Genomic DNA, 26,302 nt, shown 5'->3' with positions numbered 1-26,302 from the left:
GGCTCTGGGTTACTGTCTGTGTGGAGTTTGCACATTACATAGAACATAGAACATAGAACATACAGTGCAGAAGGAGGCCATTCGGCCCATCGAGTCTGCACCGACCCACTTCAGCCCTCACTTCCACCCTATCCCCGTAACCCAATAACCCCTCCTAACCTTTTTGGTCACTAAGGGCAATTTAGCATGGCCAATCCACCTAACCTGCACGTCTTTGGACTGTGGGAGGAAACCGGAGCACCCGGAGGAAACCCACGCAGACATGGGGAGAACGTGCAGACTCCGCACAGACAGTGACCCAGCGGGGAATCGAACCTGGGACCCTGGCGCTGTGAAGCCACAGTGCTATCCACTTGTGCTACCATGCTGCCCCTTCTCCCAGTGTTTGCGTGGGTTTCGCCCCCATAACCCAAAGATATGCAAGCTAGGTGGATTGGCCACACTAAATTGCCCCTTAATTGGAAAAAAGTAATTGGGTACTCTAAATTTAACTGGGTGTCTTATGTGATGGGGAGGGGCCTGATGTATGCGAGTGAGGGAAGGGGTCTCTGCTGGTGAGTGTGTGGGGGGGGGGGGGGGGGGGGGGGGAGAGCAGACTATAGGGTTGTCTGGGGATCATGGCACCCTTTAAAATGGCACCCCAATCTCTAAGGAGCCGGCTTGGCTGGCACCTTTTGATCCTGCACTTCTCTTTCCCGGTGGAAATCTCCCAAGGCCCCAAAAAATGGATTGCAATTGGAATTGCGCCGGAATAGCCAGTGGAATTCTCATTGGTTTTCTCACCCACAATGACACTTAAAGCACGATTCACCCAAATGGGAACAAAGTCCCATAGTGAGCGCATTTAGCCGCGTGTTTCCTGGTGCTTGCAGTGCATAGAAACACATGGCTATTCAATGCGACTCATGTTGTATAAAGGGCCTCAACGGGGAACAACTGGGGAGCTCCGCTCGCTGGAACTCCCCAGTGTAACGTGAGATCGGGCCACCGTTTTCAAATAGCACTGCCAAGATACCAGGCTGGTACTGCCAGGATGCCCAGGTGGCACCAGCAGTGCCAGGGCACCACCCTGCTCAAAGGGCATGCAGCTGAGGGCCTCCGGTCCCCTGAGAGACCCTCATAAGTGCCGTTCTGCTGGTCTCCGTTTGTGGAGACCAGTGCTGAACAGCGCTCCCCTGAGGTCTCCGAGGTGAAGGGGATCAATCCCAATGCCTCAGGTACCTCAGGAATCTGCACATTAAATTGAGACTTACTGTCTCGCTCTAATGTATAGATTTGCCAAAACGTGATCCTGCCCATTCTGGACGGGGTTTACATGGCAAAGTCCTGCGAGATCACGTTGGATCTAGTGAGGCGTTGCGAGCTGGGTAGACCCTGGGAGTGGGGTCCCCTGACTTTTAATCAGCCAGGTGCCGCGTGCTGTTCCAGCACAGCCTGGGCATATGATCGCGCCCATAGTTATTTTAGGGGAGAATTCTGCCCTGGATATCTTCTATTAAATTAAACCTGCCACAACCAATTAAAAGAAAGTAAATTTGTGCTAAAACTAACACCAGGGTGCACAAACCAAATGATAAAATGATGCATTTAGATTCGGCCGATTCGGCCAAATGAATAATAAATAGTGAAAATCACAGTATTTTAGCCATGTAATAATTTCTGTGGCAATTTTATGGCGACGGAGACGGCTCAGCATTGGTGGATCTTCCGGACCGCCACTGTCAATGGATTTTCCTGTTGTTTACACCCTCTGCCACCGCGGAACCCTTGGCGAGGGGTCACCATCGATCCCGCTGGCGGGAATGGCCAGAAAGCCTTGATCATAGATTTGGTGTTACCAATGGAATTATATAATGATACAGCACAAAAAAGGGGCTATTTGTCCCATTCTGCCCGTGCTGGTTGGTCCTTTGAAAGTGCCCCAATTATTTCCATTGCCCTGCTCTTCTGCCATAGCCTTGCAAATGTTTCCCATTCCCCTTTGAAAGCTAATATTAAATGTGCTTTCTTTTCAGACAGTGCAATCCAGATCATCATATTGAGCTGACTAAATAAATGTCTTTTCATCTCCCCTCTGGGTGTTGAATATTCTGCAACTGCACAGGTTGCCCTCATTTGGGAACAATTATTCACAGGTCAGGTCTATTTACTTAATCATTCCAGTTCACTGGATTAGACTCGAAAAAGATTGTGTTAATCTCCGCACAGCGAAATATATATTCCCCCACTTGGTGGATTTTTTTTTTTTTTTTTTTATAATTGTTGCAATTTTGCACTTCAAAATACGAGACAACGGAACTCGGGTCACACGAACAATAGTTTCTGCAATAAAAATTAACAGACGATCGGAAGGCAGAAATTCAGGGCGCTATTCTCCGCCCCCCCCCCCCCCCCCCACGCCAGGTGGGAGAATCGCCGGGGCGCCACGGAAACCAGCGGCGCGCGATTCACACCGGGCCACTCGGAGAACCGGCGAGCGGCGATTCTCCGGCCGGATGGGCCGAGCGGCCGCCACGACACGACAGGTTCCCGCCGCCGCCGTCCACCCCGGTCGCTGCCAGCGGGAACTCTGCGGGAATGCTGGGGGGGGGGGGCCTCCCTTCACCGGAGTGGCCTCCGATGGGGTCTGGCCCACGATCGGGGCCCACCAATCGGCGGGCCGTCCTCTCTTCCCCCCCCCCTCCCCCAGCCTACCTCCTTCTGCGCGCGGCCCCAGAACACCGGCTCCATGTTGGTGAGGGGCCGCCGTGCGTAAGACGTTCCCCACGCATGCGCAGGATGGCGGTGCCCAACTGGGCATGCGCAGGATTGGGCTGCCCCATCTGCACATGCGCAGGATTGGGCTGCCCCAACTGCACATGCGTGGGTTGGCTGGCACCGCGTAAGGACGCTGGAGCGGCGTGAACCGCTCCAGCGCCGTGCTGGCCTCCTGTGGGGGCCAGAATAGGTCGTGTCCGGGCCCTATTTGCGCCGTCGTGAAACGCGACGGCGTTCACGACGGCGCGGACACTTGGCCTCAATATCGGAGAATCGCCCCCTCAGTCTGTTAATCATTTCATACAGCTGTCACAGAGGGCAATAAGCTTTTGGAATCAGGACACCATACAGCACAGAACCGTTATCCAGCAAAAATATTCACAGAAGGAAAGCAGATCTTAAAACAAGATGGAAAAATTAATTGAATGTGGAAGGGTGGAGGGTGGGAGCAGCAAATGGGGAAATAGTGAATGGTTGGTGGAGGAATCAAACAAATTCCAAGTGATCAAATAAGACTGATTAAAGTCTACAGATGATGGATACAGGAAAATGGATGTGAACAATACTCCTTATTTCCACTTTCCTCCAAGAGTAATCAAATATAATCAGGGAGGAAAGAAACAACGCCCACTTTTTTTTCTATTAAAGGTGCAGACTAAACAATAATAAATGTTTCAACACAGCAGGATACTTTACAGTGCGTCTGCGATGGCAGACTTCAAAGTGATTTGTGGGAAAAAATGAGTCATGCCTCGTTAGGATATCTGAAGATCCTCGTATGAACTTTTACATCAGTTAAAACAATGACACATGAAGCAATCATCTTCTACAATAAGCAGGGGTCTCCAGTTGACTGATTTTCAATTCCGTTTTGAACTCGCAAGTGCAGATCTTCAGAGAAAGCTGACAAACCTGAACTCCTAACAGATCCTAAACTCCTACAGTTTGGAATACGCCATGTGCAAACTTGACATTTTATTGCAGCAGAACACACACAAGTATGACCTCAGTGGCGATATTTCCATCCAAATCTCTCACCTTCCCGGAGGGAAGACCCATGAGGCAGGGAGCATCTTGTGACTGAGCACGGGGTTACCGCGCTGCATAACATTTCTAAGGGACAAAGCGGATTGAGTTTCACTCATTCCCCCTTCTTTTTTTATTACAAAATGGCTTGCTGCAGCTCTGGCCTGTGTCTAGAGACAACCACGGAGAAATGAAACAAGTGCCTGGCCTCCATGCTACAAGGCCGTCAAACTGTTCAGGTTTCCCCAAACACAATCCACAAAAGGCAATTTGGTTTCAGCCAGTGGCTGAACTGGAATTCATTGTAATCTCAATAACATCATGTAGAAGCCAAGTATCTCCGCGTGACTGTAATCCTACACAAAATGTCAACCTGGCACTTTTTGGCAGTGTCAGGGTGCCAAGGGGAGGGACCTGAGAGGAATGATGGTGTGGGGGGGGGGGGGAGAATCCCTGAAGGGGGCACACGAAGGGGTGGCCTGAAGGGTGGGAGGAGGGGTGGTAGGGCATGCCCTCAGAGACCCGATTACAGGGTATCGCAAAGGGGGAGGGGGGGCAATGTCGGCAAGGATGGATCGGGTGAGGGTGAAAAGGCGGGTTACACGAATGGCTGCGTGGTGTGTGCGTGTGTGTGGGGGGGGCAGGGTTAGGAGGACATTTAGTGATTGAGCGGTTGGGGGTATTGCCCAGGATTGTTGGGAGTCGCGGTGTCTGTGAGTGGGAGACTTTCAGCTTAACTTTGAGATCTGAGGGCAGCACGGTGGCGCAGTGGTTAGCACTGTTGCTTCACAGCACCGAGGACACCCAGGTTTGACCCCAGCCCCGGGTCACTTTCCTTGTGGAGTTTGCACATTCTCCCCGTGTCTGCGTGAGTCTCACCCCAACAACCCAAAAAGATGTGCCGGGTTGGTGGATTGGCCATGCTAAATTGCACCTTCATTGGAAAAAAAGAATGGGGTTCTCGAAAACTAAAAAAAAAACTTTGAGATCAGGCACCCTTTAAAAAGCGCGCCCCGATCTCGGAGGATTCGGTCTTCCCGGCGTCTTTAGGTCCTAATTCCCCCCAAAATTCCAAGTGTGGGAAAATTCAGTGAGAATCTCCCCAAGCTCCCCCCCCAAAAAAGGGCAGGAATCTCTCATCCGCAGGTTCCTCAGTGGCGGTATGCTGTTCGCTGGTGGCGGGATTCTCCCTTCCCGCCGCTGTCAATGGGAATTCCCACTGAAGCCACCGCATGCCGCCAGGATCCCGCCGCCAGTGAACGGCCGGACAATTCCGGCCAATGACTAAGCGCGGGGTCATTTGCGATAGAACAGCAAGTGGGATTCTCACCTGTCCTCAGCGCGTTTGCTTTTCAAGCCTTGTAGCATCTTTAAAGAGACACTTGCTTTACTGTGATGATTTATTACAATTCTCGGGAAATTCTAATAGTTTTCCGTATCATAACTTGCTTCAGCATCCAATCGCCACTGTTTAACAAGCAAACATCCCATTTTGGATACACCAAGATCCCACAAAGAGCAATTAGGCAAATTACCTCACTAACTGCTGGATTGATTTGATTCACTGAAACCAGCCAACAAGGTCTCTGCTGAGTGTCCCAAAAAGAAACAGAGGGCGAGATCTCCAATCTGGAGTCTAAGTGCTCCCGCCAGCGGAGAATCAGGACTCGACCCTGCGGGCACTCGGAGCATCACCCAGGTAGCCCACTACTGGCGGCGGCTTGGGAGCTGAGACTGGGGACAGGTCTGCCACCTGGCGCTCATTCCGTTTTTTTGGCTGTTGCTCTATTCTCCGCCCGATCAGGATTCCCGATCTCAGCGGCGGAGAACAGAGAATTACGCTCAGAAAATCTGACAATACACCACTCACTTAATACTTAAACTGAGTTCAAACTCCTGGTATGGGGCTTATCCTGCCACCAAAAGTGTTACGATCGGGGGGGGGGGGGGGGGGGGGGGAAAGAGGCGATTCAGCCGCCGTGTTGCGCTCGGTGCAGAACAGAACAGAATGGGTGAATCCCGCCAGAGTCCCAAATTGGGCTCTGCACCAGGCCAATCGCGAGTCACCAGACTGACGGCATCTGGCGCAATCTCCATGGGGGGTGATCCAAATAATCGGCCCCAAAAAATGGCTAAGTGCCTGCGAATAGCGGGGTGAACCCTGGCGCTGCAGCCGCTGAGAAACTCCCTGTCAAACGTGCCCGAAAGCGGACTCAAGATTTATTTCTGCTGAATCCCTCCCTGGACTACAAACTAGGGTGGTCTTTGTGGGGGGAAAAAAGATGTTGACATAATGGTGCCCACAATTTAAAAGATCCGACTGATACAAGCTGCTCAAACAGTCAGCACATACAGATAACCCACTAGCATCTGTTAGTGACCCACTTACACTCATTTCAAGCTGAAGGAAGCGTGCAGTTGCAAATGGTTACGGTCGGGAAGTTAAGGGGAAAGACAGCAAAGAAAGTCTAAAGCCACAATTTCAGCTGATGTCAGCTGTGAGACAGAAATGCAATATCTGCCACATGCCTGAGCAGAACCACAAAGTTTCTGGGACAGGTCTGAACCACCTGCCCTTGGAACAAGCACGCCAAGCCACATTCCAATATGTAAAACCCTTTGAACAGAACATAATCCAGGTGATTATTTGAGAAACTTATCTTCAAGAACTTGGCAAGGCAACAACTAAGCTTGTTGAAGAACCATGCCATCCTTACATGGTCTGACACCATACCAGTCCCATCTAGCGCATGCTATTTTTAAACAGTTCTAAGCTGAAGACTATGCTAAAACCTTTACATAAATTGTCTGCATTCTGGTACTGGCTGGTGAACACAAAATGGAAAGAAGTGACTAATGAAGAGCAGTGTTTACATTAAAATGTTATTTTTTTTCAATAAAGAAAGGACATGATGACCTCTTGTTGACTCAGAGATTAAGTTTCTGCCAGGTTTGATTCCTAGTCTATGCGGGTTTAGTTTATCTCAGTTGGGACAGGATTAGGGGTATTAAAATTGGCCTCAATCACATCAGGTGGCGTTCCTGCTCCCGAGGCACATAAAAAGTCATAAGATGGTCACAGATGACGAAGGCGCAGCGTTGCTTATCCATTCAAAGAGTTAATAATCCATCTGAATTCCAACCACCCCCTCCCCCACCGCCTCCCCACAGTAGGATCCATTTATTTCAATGATCCCAGGATTGGTGCTTCCAAACCTCTATCAGGAAGTTTGTTCTACATATTGAAAATCAGATCCAACTGAATTAGGCATGGCAATGGTTTTATCTGTAGCTGGACAGTCTGCCCATTATAATGGAGGTACACATGAAACTTCCCCATTGTCAAGAAAGGCATGGGGCAGAACAGTGGCACAGTGGTTAGCACTGCTGCTTCACAGTGTTCAGGACCCGGGTTTGATTCTGGCATTGGGTGACTGTGTGGTTTGCGCGTTCTCCCCGTATCCAAAGATGTGCAGGTTAGGTGGATTGGCCATGTTAAATTGCCCCTTAGTGTCCAAAAGGTTAAGTGGGGTTACTGGGACGGGGTGGAGGCATGGGCTTAAGTGGGGTGCTCTTTCTAAGGGCTGGTGCAGGCTCGATGGGCGTCCTTCTGCACTGTAAATTCTATAGTCTGTGTGGGTTTCCTCTGGGTGCTCATAATTCCTCCAATAGTCCAACAATGAGCAGATTAGGTAGATTGGCCACGATCAATGCACAGGTTACGCGGATGGGGCAGAGGAGTGGGCCTAGGTAGAGTGCTCTTTCGGAGGGTCAGTGTAGACACGATGGGCTGAATAGCCTCTTTCAGCCCTGTAGGGATTCAAGAGAAATGTCGTACAAAATGAGTCAGTATGGAAAACAAGGAACTGACAGCATGAAAGTGTGTGTCACTGTGACAAATACAGGATTTTAGATATATTGGATTAGAAACATTTGGAAATTTAAGGGTTAACAGCCTGGGTTAGTGTGTGTTTGACAGCAGTAGTCACGTTTTAAAAGAATCTTGTTTTGGAAGACCAGAAAGCCTTCAGGAGCCAGAGGTGAAATCGACCATTGTAAAAGCCTGGGCTAATGCACTGTTGTTTGACTAGGCAGAGTCCCTGGAGAGTTGATTTGGTTCAGCTTGGGGAGATGATGTCATTACTGGGTATTCAAACATTGTGAGAACATTTTGGAGTGGAGGTCTGATCTGGCTAACCCTTTAGACCACAATGAAGGTCTTTTGCTCTCACAGCAGGATAGTTAAAAAAAAGATTAATAGTATTTAAAGCAGTGCAGACTTTTCTGAGGACAAGGGGGAAGTTGAAACAAACTAGTTTCAACATCCAGTCAGAGTCTGCAGGAGCCAAATCTGTTCCGGAATGCAAGTATTATTCTGTGCCATTGGGGTGTAGGATGGATTGAGAGCTGAAACTGCTTCCCCCGGCACTGCCCAGGCATGACCCTCTGGCAGGTTCTACCCTCCATGTGCACACTGTGGGAGAGCAGCCAAAATTCATGTAGATGGATGAATGGATAATATAACCCGGAGGGGGGAATCTTAGATTTAAATGTACTCTTATGAGGTTCCCGACATTCAACACCGGGAATCCTATTACATCACTGATGTGGAGTAGTGGCGACAATTGCATTGGGACTTCCCGCCAATGTATCCGGTATTCTGGGCCTCTCAAGAGATTTTATGCCCCCGTCACCATTCATGCTGGATGTGAACGTGAGTGCAAAATCCCGGCCCGAGTCTTCTGACAGCAGGGATAATGGAGAGCTTGGCAAAAACCTACACGAGTATGTAAAATAATGACATTAAAGTACTTTATAATACAGATAATCATATTGATATGATGTTTTATATATTGATCTACAATATGCAACCTTTAATAATTATACACAGAAAGTTATTGTGCTGCTTTATTTGCTGTTTTACGTTTTCCAGCGTCTGCGGTCACATTAATTTTCAGATGTTAAAACGGGGTCACATTGGGAAATAGTTTGGGAAGCACTGCCTTAAATTAAGGTCTGGCAAGCTTGGTAGGTGACTGAAGACAGTTATGATACAAATAACAATGCAACAGGATATCATTTCAAGGTTGTGCGCCCAGGAAATTCCGAATGATAATCAGAACAGCAGGAAATAAAAGTATAATGCAGCAAATTCTCCATTTGAGAGACCATGGACGGGATTCTCCGACCCCCCGCCGGGTCGGAGAATCGCCGGGGGCTGGCGTGAATCCCGCCCCCGCCAGTTGCCGAACTCTCCGGCACCGGAGATTAGGTGGGGGTGGGTATCGCGCCGCGCCGGTTGGCGGGGCCCCCCCCGGCGATTCTCCGGCCCGGATGGGCCGAAGTCCTGCTGCTGAAATGCCTGTCCCGCTGGCGTGGATTAAACCACCTCTCTTACCGGTGGGACAAGGCGGCGCGGGCGGGCTCCGGGGTCCTGGGGGGGTGCGCGGGGCGATCTGGCCCCGGGGGGTGCCCCCACGGTGGCCTGGCCCGCGATTGGGGCCCACCGATCCGTGGGCGGGCCTGTGCCGTGGGGGCACTCTTTTCCTTCCGCCTTCGCCACGGTCTCCACCATGGCAGAGGCGGAAGAGAACCCCTCCACTGTGCATGTGCAGGGATGCCGTGAGCGGCCGCTAACGCTCCCGTGCATGCGCCGCCCGGCAATGTCATTTCCGCGCCAGCTGGCGGGGCACCAAAGGCCTTTCCCGCCAGCTGACGGGGCGGAAATCAGTCCGGCGCGGGCCTAGCCCCTCAAGGTTAGGGCTTAGCCGCTCAAGTTGCGGAGGATTCCGCACCTTTGGGGCGGCGCGATGCCGGACTGATTTGCGCCGTTTTGGGCGCCGGTCGGCGGACATCGCGCCGATTACGGAGAATTTCGCCCTATGTGTTGAGGCCGGGACTGAATCGTGAGATTCTACGTGGACAAAAGCATTGCAGGTCCTGTTAATGGGCTAGCACCGGCGCCACGTAGAACTTGCGCAATTTCAATGCATGCTGACCCTCATCCCAGCCAACCAAGATGGCATTGGTTGTGCTGGAACACATCCGTCCTGTTGATGGGTCGTCTGGGGCTAGAGGGTACCTGGGGGGTGGGGGGGGGGGGGTGGCCTGGGGTGGCACCCATATGACCGGTGGCACTAAGTTCCCAGTGGGCAGTCAACGGCGTGCTTAGCTGCATGGCTGCCTTGCAGGCTGCCGTAATGGAGGTCCATACCCTGCCACCCTGTCCCCACGGCTCCACCTCCTAGCTGCCCCCCGCTACTCCCCCTGGCAGACGTCCTCCGGCCAGCAGCACAACTGTCAGCACACAATAACGATGTTGGGACACTTTTTGTACCCCCTCCTGCACCCTCAGCAGCCACGGCGCCTGTATTTCGATTTGAAATGCCAGAAGTGAACCTCGTCGGCGGAGACGGAGCATTGCGGAAGGCCCGGAAAACGCCATGTCGGGCCCGTTAATGGTATGCCAACGCCCTTTACTAGACAATTTGCATGCCCACGCCGGCTGTTATGGGACCGGAGAATGGCATTCCGTTTGGCGCCCGCGCCAGCCTCGATTTTTGGCAGACGCCGAATTCTCCGCCCAGTCATCTTTCCTGAACCCGGCGTCAGTCGACGGAAAATCCCACCGAATACGTTCCCAAATAGCAATAAACAGATTTGAACATCCAAATTTCAGGCGCATCTGCAAACAAAGCCAACGAAGACAAGTAACATAATCCAGCATCAATCATTGATAGAAAATTGAGTGATTCACTGGAGTCGATAGTCCAAGTTGGATCTGTAAACAGAAGGAATACACACATCATGGGGAGACACTGCGTGCACACATGGGATGGGGGACATATAGGACTCCAGCAGGCTTGTTGCAATTGCGATTTGCCACCAAGAAAGATTATATTGACAGAACTTTGAACATCACTGAATGCAGCCAAAGCTGAGAAAGCAGTAGGAATTGATCCAGCTGAATAACGGTGACCTCAAGTATGGAAATATGAAAAATACTTCCGCATTTCCAACCGCACATCTGGTATAAAATCAGTTTCACTCTTAACAGAGCGCACTGTATACACAGGAGATGCTTAGCTTAACAAGTACTTTCTGTTATAAAGAAAGCAGTTTAAACTGGACTGGTAGGCAGCCATAAAATAATTCAAACAGTAGCTACTGGGCAGTCACTTCAATAGTTCTTTCTTGTTCTTAACAGTTCCCCAGGGAATCTAGTTCTGGCTGAGCTGATCAATTGCTGACAGCTTCAAAACTTGCAATCAGATCACTTCTTTGTGAATCCACTGTAATTCTGCATCGGGGCTTTTTAATTTTTTTTACCTGAGGTCTATTTGGTTAAGGAAAAAACTTTACAAATTGACATCTCTCCAAAAGATTCCTTTAAATGTAGTCAATCGAAACTGAGACACACAATCCACCCACTCAAGTATCCCAGAAGAATTCAGCTCTCCTTGAAGTAAAACCCAGTTCTCTGCTGATAGTAATTAGAATTAAATTAACATGGATTGATATTGTGCATTGAAACCCAAAGTGCTCTGTGTGAGTCACTGTTACTCAAGGCAAAGCTGCACATGGCACATCGCCATGAGATGACTGGTCAGTGAACACATTATTTTTTTTGGTGGTCCAATAAAAGCAAAATACTGCGGATGCTGGAAATCTGAAATAAAAACAGAAAAGGCTGGACCAACTCAGCAGGTCTGGCAGCATCTGTGCAGAGAGAAGCAGAGTTAACGATTCAAGTTCAGATTTCTTCAGATTTCCTGGGAATCTTATTGAGAAAACATTGACCCCCCAGAAGCAAGAGAATTTGCATTAACAATACAATGCGAACCCTTCCAAAAAACCTCATTTTCTCCTTTAGTCACTTTGCTTAGTAAAGTGTTACGCTGAACCAAACACAAGTTATTCAGTTTGAACACCATTAGCAAAATCACCATTAGCATGCAAGAAACAATACTTTTCACTGTATACTAAGACATGTGACAATAATAATTCAATTCAATTCAAATCAGTCCCTCTAAGCAACACTTAGCAAACAAATTGGATTGCACATGAGTATAATTACTTCACCCTGCCATATATCAGGGGCGCGATTCTCCGACCCCCCACCAGGTCGGAGAATCGCCGGGGGCCGGCGTGAATCCCGCCCCTGCCGTGTCGCGAATTCTCTGCCACCGGAGATTTGGCGGGAGCGGGAATCGCGCCACGCCGGTCGGCGGGAATCCCCCGGCGATTCTCCGGTCCGCAATGGGCCGAAGTCCCGCCGCTGTGAACCCACGCCAGCCGGCGTGGATTAAACCACCTTCGGGACGGCGGGACACGGTGGCGCGGGCGGGCTCTGGGGTCCTGGGGGGGGCGCGGGGTGATCTGGCCCCGGGGGGTGCCCCCACGGTGGCCTGGCCTGCGATCGGGGCCCACCGATCCGCGGGCGGGCCTGTGCCGTGGGGGCACTCTTTTCCTTCCGCCTTCGCCATGCTCTCCACCATGGTGGAGGCGGAAGAGACCCTCTCCACTGCGCATGCGCGGGGATGCAGTGAGCGCCCGCTGACGCTCCCGCGCATGCACCGCCTGGCAAAGTCAGCTTCGCGCCAGTTGGCAGGGCACCAAAGGCCTTTCCCGCCAGCTGGCGGGGCGGAAATCAGTCCGGCTCGGGCCTAGCCCCTCAAGGTGAGGGCTCGGCCGCTCAAGATTTAGGGCGGCGCGATGCTGGACTGATTCGCGCCATTTTTGGCGCCGGTCGGCAGACATCGCGCCGATATCGGAGAATCCCGCCCCAGTTTTTGCACTGAATTAACAAAATTGACTTTGGTACAACAGTGGAATGAATCTGGGCTATTTGAATCACATAAATAGGCAGGTGTTTCCCGAACTGTTTACGGTTGATGGTGCCCTCACTCTTCTCCCCCCCCCCCCCCCCCCCCACACACACACACGGCAACTGTGAAGCAAGTGCTAGGTTTTGTTACATTAAATTAATAAGTATTGAAATTGCATTATTTCGGTAGAAGGTTAAGATTCTGAACATGCGTTACTGTAAAACACACAATAAGTAAATCTGTTCCTTTTCTCATTTTCATCTTGTACAAATATATTACAATTAAATTTCCTGTCCCGCACCAGTTTTTCCAGAGACATTCTGTATCAAAGGCATTGAATCACGTAGCACAGGCTCCAAAAGCCCTGTAAATCCCATGCAATCTAAAAGAAAATTGGCTGGATGTGTTGACTACGCAGTAGAAGCTCTGCTTAACGTAAACTCAAGGTTGCCCCTGAAAAAAATACCCTGCAGTGAAGGTGTCAACATGCACAGCAAGGGGACACGATACCTACTTGACAAATTTGATGCAGAACTGTGTGAAGTACTTGCGAGTGGAAGCAAGGTTATCTCGAATGATGGGCACGTTCTGTTTGATATGGAGGATTATGGATGTGACATAAGGACTCTGATCACCGACGTGTTCCACATTTTGCCATGGCATCTAGAAGAAATGCACTGCATAAATGTCTACTATATTTTAAAACATTATACATATATTTTTTAAATTAGAGTGCCCAATTCATTTTTTCCAATTAAGGGGCAATTTAGCGTGGTCAATCCACCTACCGTGCACACCTTTGGGTTTTGGGGGCGAAATCCACGCAGAAACGGGGAGAATGTACAACCTCCACCCAAAGTCGGGATCGAACCTGGGACCTCGGTGCCGTGATGTAGCAATGCTAACCACTGTGCCGCACATTTTAAAACATTATTGACCAGGAGCATGATAACTAGATCACCTAGTGCAAATATTTGCCTCAATAATTTAGTTGGAATCACTATTTCATCTGGAAGACATTTAATAAAAATGACATTTGCATTTATATAATAACTTAGCGCACCAGAGTATGTTAAAATGCTTTGTAAAACAACTTAGTTTTCGAAGTGCACCAACAGCTACATTGTGCCAACAATATCACAACGATAGAATAGGAAGAATCACTAATTAATCTTGTAGACAATTGTGATGGTTCGAACATTTGGGTGGTTAGCACTGTTGCATCAATCACCAGGGACTAGGTTCAATTCCGACCTTGGATGACGGTGTGGAATTTGTATGTTCTCCCCGTGTCTGCGTGGGTTTTCTCTGGGTGCTCCAGGAGTTTCCTCCCACAGTCCAAAGATGTGCAGGTTAGGCCATGTTAAATTGCCCCTTAGTGTTCCAAGATGTGCAGGTTAGGTGGGGTTATGGGGATAGGGTGGTAGAGTTGGTCTAGGTAGGGTGTTCTTTCAGAGGGCCGGTGCAGACTCGATGGGCTGAATGGCTTCCTTCTGCACTGTAAGGATTCTATGAACTCTCCACTTTGAATACTGCCAGGTCATCTTCATTGCCCATCTGAACCATCAGAACAGATTGACAGGGACTGGTCTGAATATCTCGCTTTAAAAAAACCTCAGCTCCTTTGGGAAAACGCTGCATTTTTTGGGGAGTCAGTCTATAAGAGCTCAAACTCGCACGAGGTTCAACTGCTGTGACCCAGAGGTGAGAGGGTGCTATCAACTGGGTTAAGCTTCCAAGGTTATTAGACAAATCTGTACTGGCATATGAATACAATGCATCAACATTGCCACAAGAAAATAATGAGCTGATTTTCTGATCTGGTGCTCCTTGAAAGAACACGGACACTATTGAACAGCGACACTGCGCCCGAAAGGCAGCTCGGTGCAGCGTAGCATGGCTGATAGGTGGGTTCAGGGTGGGAGATACAGGAGGGATGTCCGAGGTAGGTTCTTCACTCAGAGAGTGGTTAGGGTGTGGAATGGACTGCCTGCTGTGATAGTGGAGTTGGACACTTTAGGAACTTTCAAGCGGTTATTGGATAGGCACATGGAGCACACCAGAATGACAGGGAGTGGGATAGCTTGATCTTGGTTTCGGACATCGTCGGCACAACATCGAGGGCCGAAGGGCCTGTTCTGTGCTGTAACTGTTCTATGATAGAAGCCAGGAGACCAAGCTCGCAACGTCTCGCGGGATCTAATGCGATTTCGCAAGACGCCGCAATGTTGGCGGGATCACCTTTTTGGCAAATTTGCGTATTAAAGCGAGGCAGCTAGTCTCACTTCAATAGGCAGTTTTCAGAGGTACCCAAGATATTGGGATCTATCTCCTTCGCCTCAGGGACCTCGGGCGAGCACTGTTCAATACTGGTCTCCACAAATGGGGACAAGATGGACAGCACACGTGGGGGTCTCCGAGGGGCATGCCCTTTGTGCCACCCAGGCAGTCAGCCTGGCACCCAGGCAGTGACATTTGGGTGCCAGCCTGGCACTTCCAAGGTGCCCAGGTGACTCTGCCAGCTGGTAGGGACACTGCGAGGGTGCCAGGTTGACACTGCCAAGGTGTCATTGCTGGCATTTTTTGCGCGGTGGCGATCGGGCTGTAGGTGCACTGAGCAGGTGTTGGGGGGGGCCTGGGCACCCTCCCATGCTACTTTGGGGCTTGGTGGGGTGGGGAGGGGTCGGAGATTGCTTTGGGGGCTCCAGAGATCTGGATGCCATTTTAAATGCCATTCCGTTCTCTCGCTACTCAGAGGAGTTCTGGCGAGTGGAGCTCCTCAGTACACAATACGGGCCATGTGCGGTCTTGGCCGCGCGTTCCCTGCGAAGGTCCCCTACCTAATCCGGGTGCTGTTTTATAGCGTTGTGTTTCTTGACATTGCAAGCGCCGGGAAACAAGCGGCTAAACGTGCTCCCTATGGGACTTTGTTTCCATTTAGCTAAATCCAGTCCCATATATCTGAAAGGTTTAGACCGGATGACAAGATACACTCACTGTTAGTGTAGCTCCACATTGGAAGCACCAGATCACAGAATCATTCCACACTGGCTTTTCAGGATTAATAACACGCTGTGATGGGAACTGCTGTGCCAAGATTTTGTACCTACTTTGCTCATGGCGGTCAGTGCAGGATCACAGGCTGCATCCAAGTCCTGAACTAACAACTGGATACTATTAGAAATCACACTGCAACACAAGATAGGAGAATAGCATTAAACACAATGCAGTAATACACAAAACAAACTGATATCCCTTAAATGAAACATTCTGTAGAAATTACACCAATCGTGATTACTATATGTCGTGCGCTTGTTAATATAACTTTTCTTTGAAGTTCCAAAAGTACAATTTAGTTATAGAATTTACAGTGCAGAAGGAGGCCATTCGGCCCATCGAGTATGCACCAGCTCCTTGAAAGAGTACTCCACTTAAGGCCACATCTCCACCTCATCCCAGTAACCCAGTAACCCCACCTAACATTTTTGGACACTAAAGGCAATTTAGCATGGCCAATCCACCTAACCTGAACACCTTTGGACTGAGCGGGGAAATCGGAGCACCCGGAGGAAACCCACGCAGATACGGGGAGAACGTGCAGGCTCCGCACAGACAGTGACCCAAGCCACAAATCGAACCTGGGACCCTGGAGCGGTGAAGCAACAGTGCTAACCATTGTGCTACCATGTTATGCATTTTCACACAGCTTTAGAGATATATTTTTCAACTTCAGGTTTTTAAATATTGCAAATTTCAAAAGTTAGTATTTCAAAATGTCATTTTACAACTTGCAGTTGTTGGACTCAAAGAAAGCACAGTCCCCATTGATAGACTGAGACCAGGAATGAACCTTGTTGTAGAGAGCAATGGACAGCACAGTTGAGTGGACAGGAGATGGGGAATCTGCAGTATTGGGGTGGGAAAGGGGGGGGGGGGGGGGGGTGGAGAGAGAGAGAGAGAGAGGGGGAGAGAGAGAGAAGGGGCAGCACAGTAGCACTAAATTACTCCCAAGTATATTCAAAATCAGATGAATATTCTGTAGTTTCCCAATGCTATCAGGCATGGACTAGGTAGGACAAACTGCCTCTGCTGCTTGAAAGAATCTCCCCGCTACCATCGGCAAATAACACCCAAGGTACAGAGTTAAAGGTAAAAAGGAGCACTTTCCCTCCAGTCAGGCAAGGCCATGTGACAAGTGATCAGGAAGAATAACGGCAGAAGGATTGATGAGAAGAGACAATTTAGCAGAACTAAGATAGATACATATACTTAAATCAAGGTACACCAGTGAGGTTCTACATTTTATTTACCTGGGGACACTTGAAAAATGTTGGGATTTTTTTTGATGTAAGAGAGAAAACTTTTTTCCTTCAAAGAACAAACAGTCATGATGGGCCAAGTGGCCTTTTCTTTTGCTGTACAATTCATGCAGTAGTGTCCAGGGATGTTTACAGAGCCCTATAGTAGACAGATATGGTTTTCATTTGCTGCGGAAACCACAGATCAGTGTTTTTCAAACCTTTTTTTCCCAGGACCCACTTTTGCCAACTGGCTGACCTTTGGTCCCCACGCTGGCTGACCTTCGTGACCAACGCCATGTTTGCTTACCTTTAATGTGAAAGGGGAGCCTGCTTAGTTCTCACGATCTCACTTGAATCAGGTTCAAAGGAGGAGAGGGCAATGCGCATATCAGGTGCAGAGTTCAGTCGGTTCTTTTGTGCTGTCTTCACCTTCATGAAAACAGAAAACCCAACCTCGCACAGGTAGATCGTTGTGAAGGGCAATAGCAACAAAATGCTCATTTTACTCAGCACTGGGTGCTGCTGGGAGTCGCTACACCAAAATGCTGACAGCCTCATGGGCTTTTGGCATGTTTCCAATGTGGTATCACGGATCAGCTACAGCAGCATAGTTTTTAAATCTGGAGTCAGCTCTAATTTAGTAACTAACTCTGGGGTCTGAACCTCAAAAGGAATATTTCACCCACCATTTCTCTTTCAAAATCTGAAACGTTGACTCTCATTTTCCAGTACTTCCTTGCAACATATGGGCTTTGCATCGGCACAATTGCCAAAACCATGGGCAGGATTCTCCGCAAACTGGCGCAATGTCCGCTACCCGGCGCCAAAAACGGCGCGGATCACACCGGCGTCAGGCCGTCCCAAAGGTGCAGAATTCTCCGCAACTTTAGGCGCCAAGCCTTCACCTTGAGGGGCTAGGCCCACGCCGGAGTGGTTTCCGCTCCACTGGCTGGCGGGAAAGGCCTTTGGCGCCACGCCAGCCGGCGCTGAAAGGACTTCGCCGGGCGACACATGCGCGGGAGCGTCAGCGGCCGCTCACGGCATCCCCGCGCATGCGCAGGGGAGGGGGTCTCTTCCGCCTCCGCCATAGTGAAGACCATGGTGAAGGTGGAAGAAAAAGAGTGCCATCACGGCACAGGCCCGCACGCGGATCGGTGGGCCCCGATCGCAGGCCAGGCCACTGTGGGGGCACCCCCTGGGGCCAGATCGCCCCGTGCCCCCCCCAGGACCCCGGAGCCCGCCCGCGCCGCCTTGTCCCGCCATTCAAAAGGTCTAATCCACGCCAGCTGGCGAGGGTTGACTGCGGCGGGACCTCGGCCCATCGCGGGCCGGAGAATCGTCGGGGGTGGGCCCGCCGACCGGCGCGATTCCCGCCCCCGCCGAATTTCTGGTGGCGGAGAATTCGGGACACGGCGGGGGCGGGATTCACGCCTGCCCCTGGCGATTCTCCGACCCGGGTGCCCCCCACCGGGTCGGAGAATCGCACCCCAGACCTCAAGAAACATCTTTAAAATATATTTTATTCAAGATTTTTGGCCAAACATAACAGTACGTAGTGTTTCTTTTACACAACAATAAAACAATATAAATAACAGTGGCCAGTTTTAAACAAATAAATAAATAATATATAAACAAAAACAAAACTGAATGGCAACTGCCTTGTCCAAAATAAATACTCTCCAAAAATACAATCCAACAATCCGATATGCAATTACCTATAACAAATACCTATACATATTATACATATACAATAACATCTCTTAGAGTCCGTCCGATTCCTCCAAATTTTCAATGTAGCCACCACCACCGGGCTTGTGGTGTATTTCTTTGGTGAGAACGGCAACGGTGCTGTCACCATTGCTTGTAGGCTAGTCCCCCTGCAGGACGCCCTCTCCAATCTCTTCCTCGCCGCTCCCTCCCCTTCTCCCATCCACTTACACACCATTGAAACATTGGCGGCCCAGTAGTACTCACTTAGGCTCGGTAGTGCCAGCCCCCCCTGTCCCTACTACGCTGCAAGAATCCCCTCCTCACTCTCGGGGTCTTCCCAGCCCACACAAAACTCATAATACTCTTCTCGATTCTTTTGAGAAAAGCCTTCGTGATCACCACCGGGAGGCACTGAAACACAAAAAGGAATCTCGGGAGGACCACCATTTTAACCGCCTGCACCCTACCTGCCAATGACAGGGACACCATGTCCCATCTCTTAAAGTCCTCCTCCATCTGTTCCACCAACCGCGTTAAATTAAGCCTGTGTAATGTACCCCAATTCTTGGCTATCTGGATCCCCAAGTACCGGAAGTCCCTTGTTACCTTCCTCAACGGTAAATCCTCTATCTCTCTGCTCTGCTCCCCTGGATGCACCACAAACAACTCACTTTTCCCCATGTTCAGTTTATACCCTGAAAAATCCCCAAACTCCCCAAGTATCCGCATTATCTCTGGCATCCCCTCCGCCGGGTCCGCCACATATAGCAACAAATCATCCGCATACAGAGATACCTGGTGTTCTTCTCCCCCCGAGTACTCCCCTCCACTTCCTGGAACCCCTCAATGCCAGGGGTTCAATCGCCAGTGCAAACAATAACGGGGACAGAGGACATCCCTGCCTCGTCCCTCTATGGAGCCGAAAATAGTCAGACCCCCGTCCATTCGTGACCACGCTCGCCATCGGGGCCCTATACAGCAACTGTACCCACCTGATATACCCATCCCCAAAACCAAATCTCCTCAGCACCTCCCACAAATAATCCCACTCCACTCTATCAAATGCTTTCTCGGCATCCATCGCCACCACTATCTCCGCTTCCCCCTCTGGTGGGGGCATCATCATTACCCCTAGCAGCCTCCGTATATTTGTATTCAGCTGTCTCCCCTTCACAAACCCAGTTTGGTCCTCATGAACCACCCCCGGGACACAATCCTCTATCCTCATTGCCATTACCTTGGCCAGAATCTTAGTGTCCACATTCAGGAGGGAAATGGGCCTGTAGGACCCGCATTGCAGCGGGTCTTTTTCCTTCTTTAGGAGGAGCGATATCGTTGCCTCTGAGAGAGTCGGGGGCAGCTGCCCCCTTTCCCTCGCCTCATTAAAGGTTCTCATCAGTAGCGGGGCCAGCAAGTCCATATATTTCCTATAGAATTCAACTGGGAATCCGTCTGGTCCCGGGGCCTTCCCCGCCTGCATGCTCCCAATCCCTTTCACTACTTCCTCCGTCTCAATCTGTGCTCCCAGTCCCACCCTCTCCTGCTCCTCCACCTTAGGAAATTCCAGCTGATCCAGAAAGCACATCATTCTCTCCTTCCCATCCGGGGGCTGAGCTTCATATAATCTTTCGTAAAATGCCTTGAACACTCCATTCACTCTCTCCGCTCCATCTCTCCCTCCTCATCTCTCACCCCCCCTATCTCCCTCGCTGCTCCCCTTTTCCTCAGTTGGTGGGCCAGCAACCTGCTCACCTTCTCCACATATTCGTAATGTACACCCTGTGCCTTCCTCCATTGTGCCTCTGCATTACCCGTAGTCAACAAGTCAAATTCAACATGTAGCCTTTGCCTTTCCCTGTACAGTCCCTCCTCCGGTGCCTCCGCATATTGTCTGTCCACCCTCAGAAGTTCTTTCAACAACCGCTCCCTTTCCCTACCCTCCTGCTTTCCTTTATGTGCCCTAATAGATATCAGCTCCCCTCTAACCACTGCCTTCAGCGCCTCCCAGACCACTCCCACCTGTACCTCCCCATTATCATTGAGTTCCAAGTACCTTTCAATACACCCCCTCACCCTTAAACACCCCCCCTCATCTGCAAATAATCCCATGTCCATTCTCCAGGGTGGACGCTGTTGTTTTTCTTCCCCTATCTCCAGGTCCACCCAATGTGGAGCATGATCCGAAATGGCTATAGCCGTGTACTCCGTCCCCGTCACCTTTGGGATCAATGCCCTTCCCAAGACAAAAAAATCTATTCGTGAATAAACTTTGTGGACATACGAGAAAAACGAAAACTCCTTACTCCTAGGTCTACTAAATCTCCAGGGGTCTACTCCTCCCATCTGCTCCATAAAGTCCTTAAGCACCCTAGCTGCAGCCGGCCTCCTTCCGGTCCTGGACCTCGATCTGTCCAGCCCTGGGTCCAGCACCGTATTAAAATCTCCACCCATTACCAACTTCCCCACTTCTAGGTCCGGGATTCGTCTTAGCATACGCCTCATAAAGTTGGCATCATCCCAGTTCGGGGCATACACGTTCACTAATACCACCGCCTCCCCTTGCAATTTGCCACTCACCATCAAGTATCTGCCCCCACTATCCGCCACTATAGTCTTTGCCTCAAACATTACCCGCTTCCCCACTAGTATGGCTACCCCCCTGTTTTTTGCGTCTAGCCCCGAATGAAACACCTGCCCCACCCATCCTTTGCGTAGTCTGACCTGGTCTATCAGCTTCAGATGCGTCTCCTGAAGCATAACCACATCTGCCTTAAGTTTCTTTAGGTGTGCGAGTACCCGTGCCCTCTTAATCGGCCCGTTCAGCCCTCTCACATTCCACGTGATCAACCGGGTTGGGGGGCTCTTTACCCCCTCCCCCCTTGACGACTAGCCATCTCCTTTTTCAATCCAGCTCCTCACCCGGTTCCCACGTAGCCGTATCTCCCCCAAGCGGCGCACCCCCGCCCCGACCACACCGCCCCCCCCATACCAGCTCCCCCTTCTCCCCAGCAGCAGCAACCCAGTTAAACCCCCCCCCCCCACCCCCGCTAGATCCCAAACTAGCGTAATTGCACCGCCCATGTTGCTCCCAGAAGTCAGCAAACTCTGGCTGACCTTGGCTTCCCCCCGTGACCTCGGCTCACACTGTGCGAGGCCCCCTCCTCCCTGCTTCCTTGTTCCCGCCGTGATTACCATAGCGCGGGAACAAAGCCCGCGCTTCCCTTTTGGCCCCGCCCCCAATGGCCGGCACCCTCAGCTCCTCATCCTCCCTCCCCCCCTCCCCCACGACATGGGGAAGAGAGAAAAGTTACAGGGTCGCAGGATTAACAACTTGGGAAGTCATCTCTTCCCTCTTTTCCCCCCCTTCATCCCACATATTCACCCCCCCACTTTGTCCCAAACGTTCTTTTTCTGGCCCGCTCACTCCAGTTTCTCCTCGACAATAAATGTCCACGCCTCATCTGCCATTTCGAAGTAGTGGTGTTTCCTTTGATGTGTGACCCACAGTCTTGCCGGTTGCAGCATTCCAAATTTAATCTTCCGTTTGTGCAGCACCGCCTTGGCCCGATTAAAGCTTGCCCTCCTTCTCGCCACCTCCGCACTCCAATCTTGATATACGCGGATCACCGCGTCCTCCCACCTACTGCTCCGAGTTTTCTTTGCCCATCTGAGGACCATCTCTCTGTCCTTATATCGGAGAAATCTCACCACTATGGCTCGAGGAATTTCTCCAGCCCTCGGTCTTCGCGCCATAACTCGATAGGCTCCCTCCACCTCCAGCGGACCCGTCGGGGCCTCCGATTCCATTAACGAGTGCAGCATCGTGCTCACATATGCCCCGGCGTCCGCCCCTTCTACACCTTCGGGAAGACCAAGAATCCTTAAATTCTTCCTCCTCGCATTATTCTCCAGCACCTCCAGCCTTTCCACACACCTTTTGTGTTGTGCCTCGTGCATCTCCGTTTTCACCACCAGGCCCTGTACGTCGTCCTCATTCTCAGCAGCCTTTGCCTTCACGACCCGAAGCTCCTGTTCCTGGGTCTTTTGCTCCTCCTATAGCCCCTCAATCGCTTGTAATATCGGGGCCAACAGCTCCTTCTTCATCTCCTTTTTGAGTTCTTCCATGCAACGCCGCAGGAACTCTTGTTGGTCAGGGCCCCATATTAAACTGCCTCCTTCCGACGCCATCTTGCTTTGTGCCTGCCTTCCTGGCCGCTGCTCTAGAGGATCCACCGCAATCCGGCCACTTTCCTCTCTTTTTTCCATCCGTGTCCAGGGGGGATTCCCTTCTGGATTATCGCACAGTGTTTTTTGCCGTTAAAATTGCCGTTGGGGCTCCTATCAAGAGCCCAAAAGTCCGTTCCACCGGGAGCTGCCGAAACGTGCGACCTAGCTGGTCATCGCCGCACCCGGAAGTCCAAGAAACATCTTTATACTGCTTTGATCCCAAGTTAAGTTTATTTTTGTAGGCTGTTAACAAGTGGCCCTGGAGCTCTGTACAGAGCTAGCACTAGCACGGTTCTGTCCTGCTCTGGGCTCTCTTGAGGTGCTCTCTCCAGCAGATTCTGTTGTGAGATCCTGACCAATAGGTAAACTGCCTATTTGAGTCTCTGGCGATCGCTTACTTTTAAGAAAGGCATTCATCTTGCAGTAAAATGGATTTGCCCACCTTCACTTGCTGTAAAATGGAAGCAACACCGCTTTGGCTCCAAAAGCACGTACCTAGAAGATGCTTGCAGGGCGTATGACCTCTTCTCAGCTCCCGCTTCTGGCCGGAAGACTCCACACAGCCTCATTTGTTTCCATTTAAAAGAAGACAGCGGCCACCATTCATGATGTAAAAGCCGGCAGCGACCATTGGCCACTTCTCCCACAATCGGGACCACCACGGGAACGGTGTGATCGATCACTCCGCGACCCACTGCAGGCCGCACTTTGAAAAACCCTGCCACAAATCACTGTGTACAAGTCGAACAATCATCAAAGACAACTCAATTTTCTCCACACCAAGATGCATGTTTAGACCTATACATGGCATACAAGTCAACCCTACACTTTTCTGTTAAAGTAATGCATATTTAGGGCTGTAATCACACCGAGAGTCGGCCTCAATTTTTCAGCTCAGAAATACATGTTCGAGGTTATACTCGCTCTGGAAGTTGAATTGCGCCTGCGCTGAATGGGACAGGTAGACAGTTGACAGAGAAATAACTTAACACAGATGGAAAGAGTGGAAATACCCGCGCTTCCCTGCTTGCTGCTTTCTGTGGTTTTGTCATTAAATCATAGGAAGTTATTAATGCAGAAATTGTCCCAAAAAAATGCAGAATCAATGAATGGAGAGGAAGACGATTTGTTATGGTGGGTTAATTATGAAACTGAAAGTGTCACATCTTATCCAGGGTAGGATTCGTATGATGCTGCCAGCACCAAAATGACTGCAGATGAGTTTGATTAACTCATTGTGTCAGCTACCGAAGATGATGAATTTGAGGCTTTTTAAAAAATGTTATGATTGCAGTTCAAACTACTCTCACAGAATTATTTCATTAGATAAAACGTGATACATTGATTTAATTTGAATTACCAGTGTGTTTTTTTTTAAAAAAAACATCAACCACCTTTATACTCGGCATTTAAAGTTTTTAGGCCGTTTTTGGAAGGATTCTTTGAAGTTTCAAAGGTTGACTTATACACAGTGGTGTACGGTACCCAGATTGATAACTCAGTACAGAAACAGTTTACATCTGACCAGCAGCATTAGGACATAAACCAAAGATAACACCTAAAAGCCACAGTCCATAGTGGTCTAGACAGACAAGGATTTTACTAACACTTCGTAAACAAGTTCCACATATTCATTGTGAAAGCATGAAAATTAAATTGTTTATTATTTATAGCTAGGTACTAAATTTATGGAGTTACTTACTGAATGAAATTTGATAAACAACCAACTAGGGATTTATTCTAAGGCTGGAACAGCTTAAGCTAGTTCTAAATCAGTCATTTGTATTGCAGGGCTCTATGCATGCTACTGTATTTTGTCTGTGTGTGTAATTATGTGTAGTCCGTTCTTGGCTAATCAAATCAAGCATAATATTTTTGTGTCTTTAAGTGTAACAACTGTGTACCAGCCCTCTGTTAAGAGAAGACATTTGTGACCAAAACTATTTGGCAAAGCTGAAGGCTCCATTAGATCGGCGCCATATGACTTACTCCCCAAAGAGCAGCAGTGAGCAAAATTAACTATACCTCATAAACTCCAAATGATTGAAATATTTTGGCACATGGACGTCCACAACAGACCAACTGATAGAACTGCGCAGGAAATACTTGTGGCTTTGCACCATCTTATTGTAATCCATGGACTTTGCATCCTGACTGAAATAGGCAATGGCTTCATCGCAAAGAATTAGATCGCTCCAGAAGGGCAACCACAAGTAAAGCCTGCTGAAAAATGAGTTGCTTTCTTCAGAGGGCCTCTATCTTTCCACCAGGGAAATGGGGAGGGCCAAAACAATCTCACATCCATTTCTGATGCGATGGTGTTATTACGTGACACAATGGCATTTCATTCTGCAGTAATACTTCATCACGTGAACTGAATCAAGTGCATTGTCAACAAGCATACAATCGTTACAATTTAAGAGTAAGAAGAAAGCTGTATGTTGCAGGAAAATGGTCAGGTAAGCAAATCCAGAAGTGTGAGATAATGCATTTGTGGAGGTGGAGTTGTAAATAAGGGAAAATAGTACACAACAAATGGTGGAATACGGACAGCTGTAAAGGAGCAAAAAGGATCTTGAAGCGAATGCCCACAAATCCCTGAAGGTAGTCAGCTGGTTAAGAAGGCTAATGGATACTTCCCTTTATTAGCCACGGCGTGGATTATAAAAGCAGGAAGGTTGGATTTGTTTATTGTCACGTGTACTGAGGTACAGTGAAAAGTATTTTTCTGTGATCAGCTCAAACAGATTATTTAGTATATGAAAATAAAATAAAAAAATACATAATAGGGCAACACAAGGTACACAATGTAAATACATAGACATCGGCATCGGGTAAAGCAGACAGGAGTGTAGTATTAATCAGGTCAGCCCATAAGAGAGTCATTTATGAGTCTGGTAGCCAAGGGGAAGAAGCTGTTTTTGAGTCTGTTCGTGCGTGTTCTCAAAATTTTGTATCTCCTGCCTGATGGAAGAGGTTGGAAGAGTGAGTAGGCCTGGTGGGAAGGGTCTTTGATTATGCTGCCCGCTTTCCCCAGGCAGCGGGAGGTGTAGACGGAGTCAATGGATGGGAGGCAGGTTCGTGTGATGGACTGGGCAGTGTTCACGACTCTCTGAAGTTTCTTGCGGTCTTGGGCCGAGCAGTTGCCATACCAGGCTGTGATGCAGCACGTAGGGTGCTTTCTCTGGTATGCACAAGTTGTTAGGCCACAGCTGGAGTACTGTATCCATTTCTGGTCACATTACAGGAAGGATGTGATAGTATTACAGGGGATGCAGAGGAGGTTTATGAAATTGTTAATGGACTGGAAAATGTTGCTATGAGGCAAGAGTGATCAATTCGGGGTTGTTCACTTTTGAACAGAGGAGGCTGAGGGGACATTTGATTCCCATGTATATAATTATAAATGGGTCTATAAAGTAGATAGAAGGACCTATGTCTCTTAGCAGAGAT

At 49.5% G+C, this 26,302-nt stretch overlaps 1 protein-coding gene across 1 annotated transcript in view; it reads right to left on the bottom strand.

Moving 5' to 3' along the window:
- Positions 1-26,302, bottom strand: part of vps53 (VPS53 subunit of GARP complex) — a 355,834-nt gene that overhangs the window by 85,417 nt on the left and 244,115 nt on the right. The window contains exons 17-18 of the mRNA XM_072469721.1: positions 15,722-15,800; positions 13,126-13,274 (exon numbers count right to left, since the gene is read on the bottom strand). Coding sequence (XP_072325822.1) covers positions 13,126-13,274; positions 15,722-15,800 — 228 coding nt within the window. The remainder of the gene's footprint in view (positions 1-13,125; positions 13,275-15,721; positions 15,801-26,302) is intronic.

Source organism: Scyliorhinus torazame, chromosome 12, assembly GCF_047496885.1.
Source record: "Scyliorhinus torazame isolate Kashiwa2021f chromosome 12, sScyTor2.1, whole genome shotgun sequence".
NCBI lineage: Eukaryota > Metazoa > Chordata > Chondrichthyes > Carcharhiniformes > Scyliorhinidae > Scyliorhinus > Scyliorhinus torazame.
This window is presented reverse-complemented; position numbering and strand designations above follow the sequence as displayed.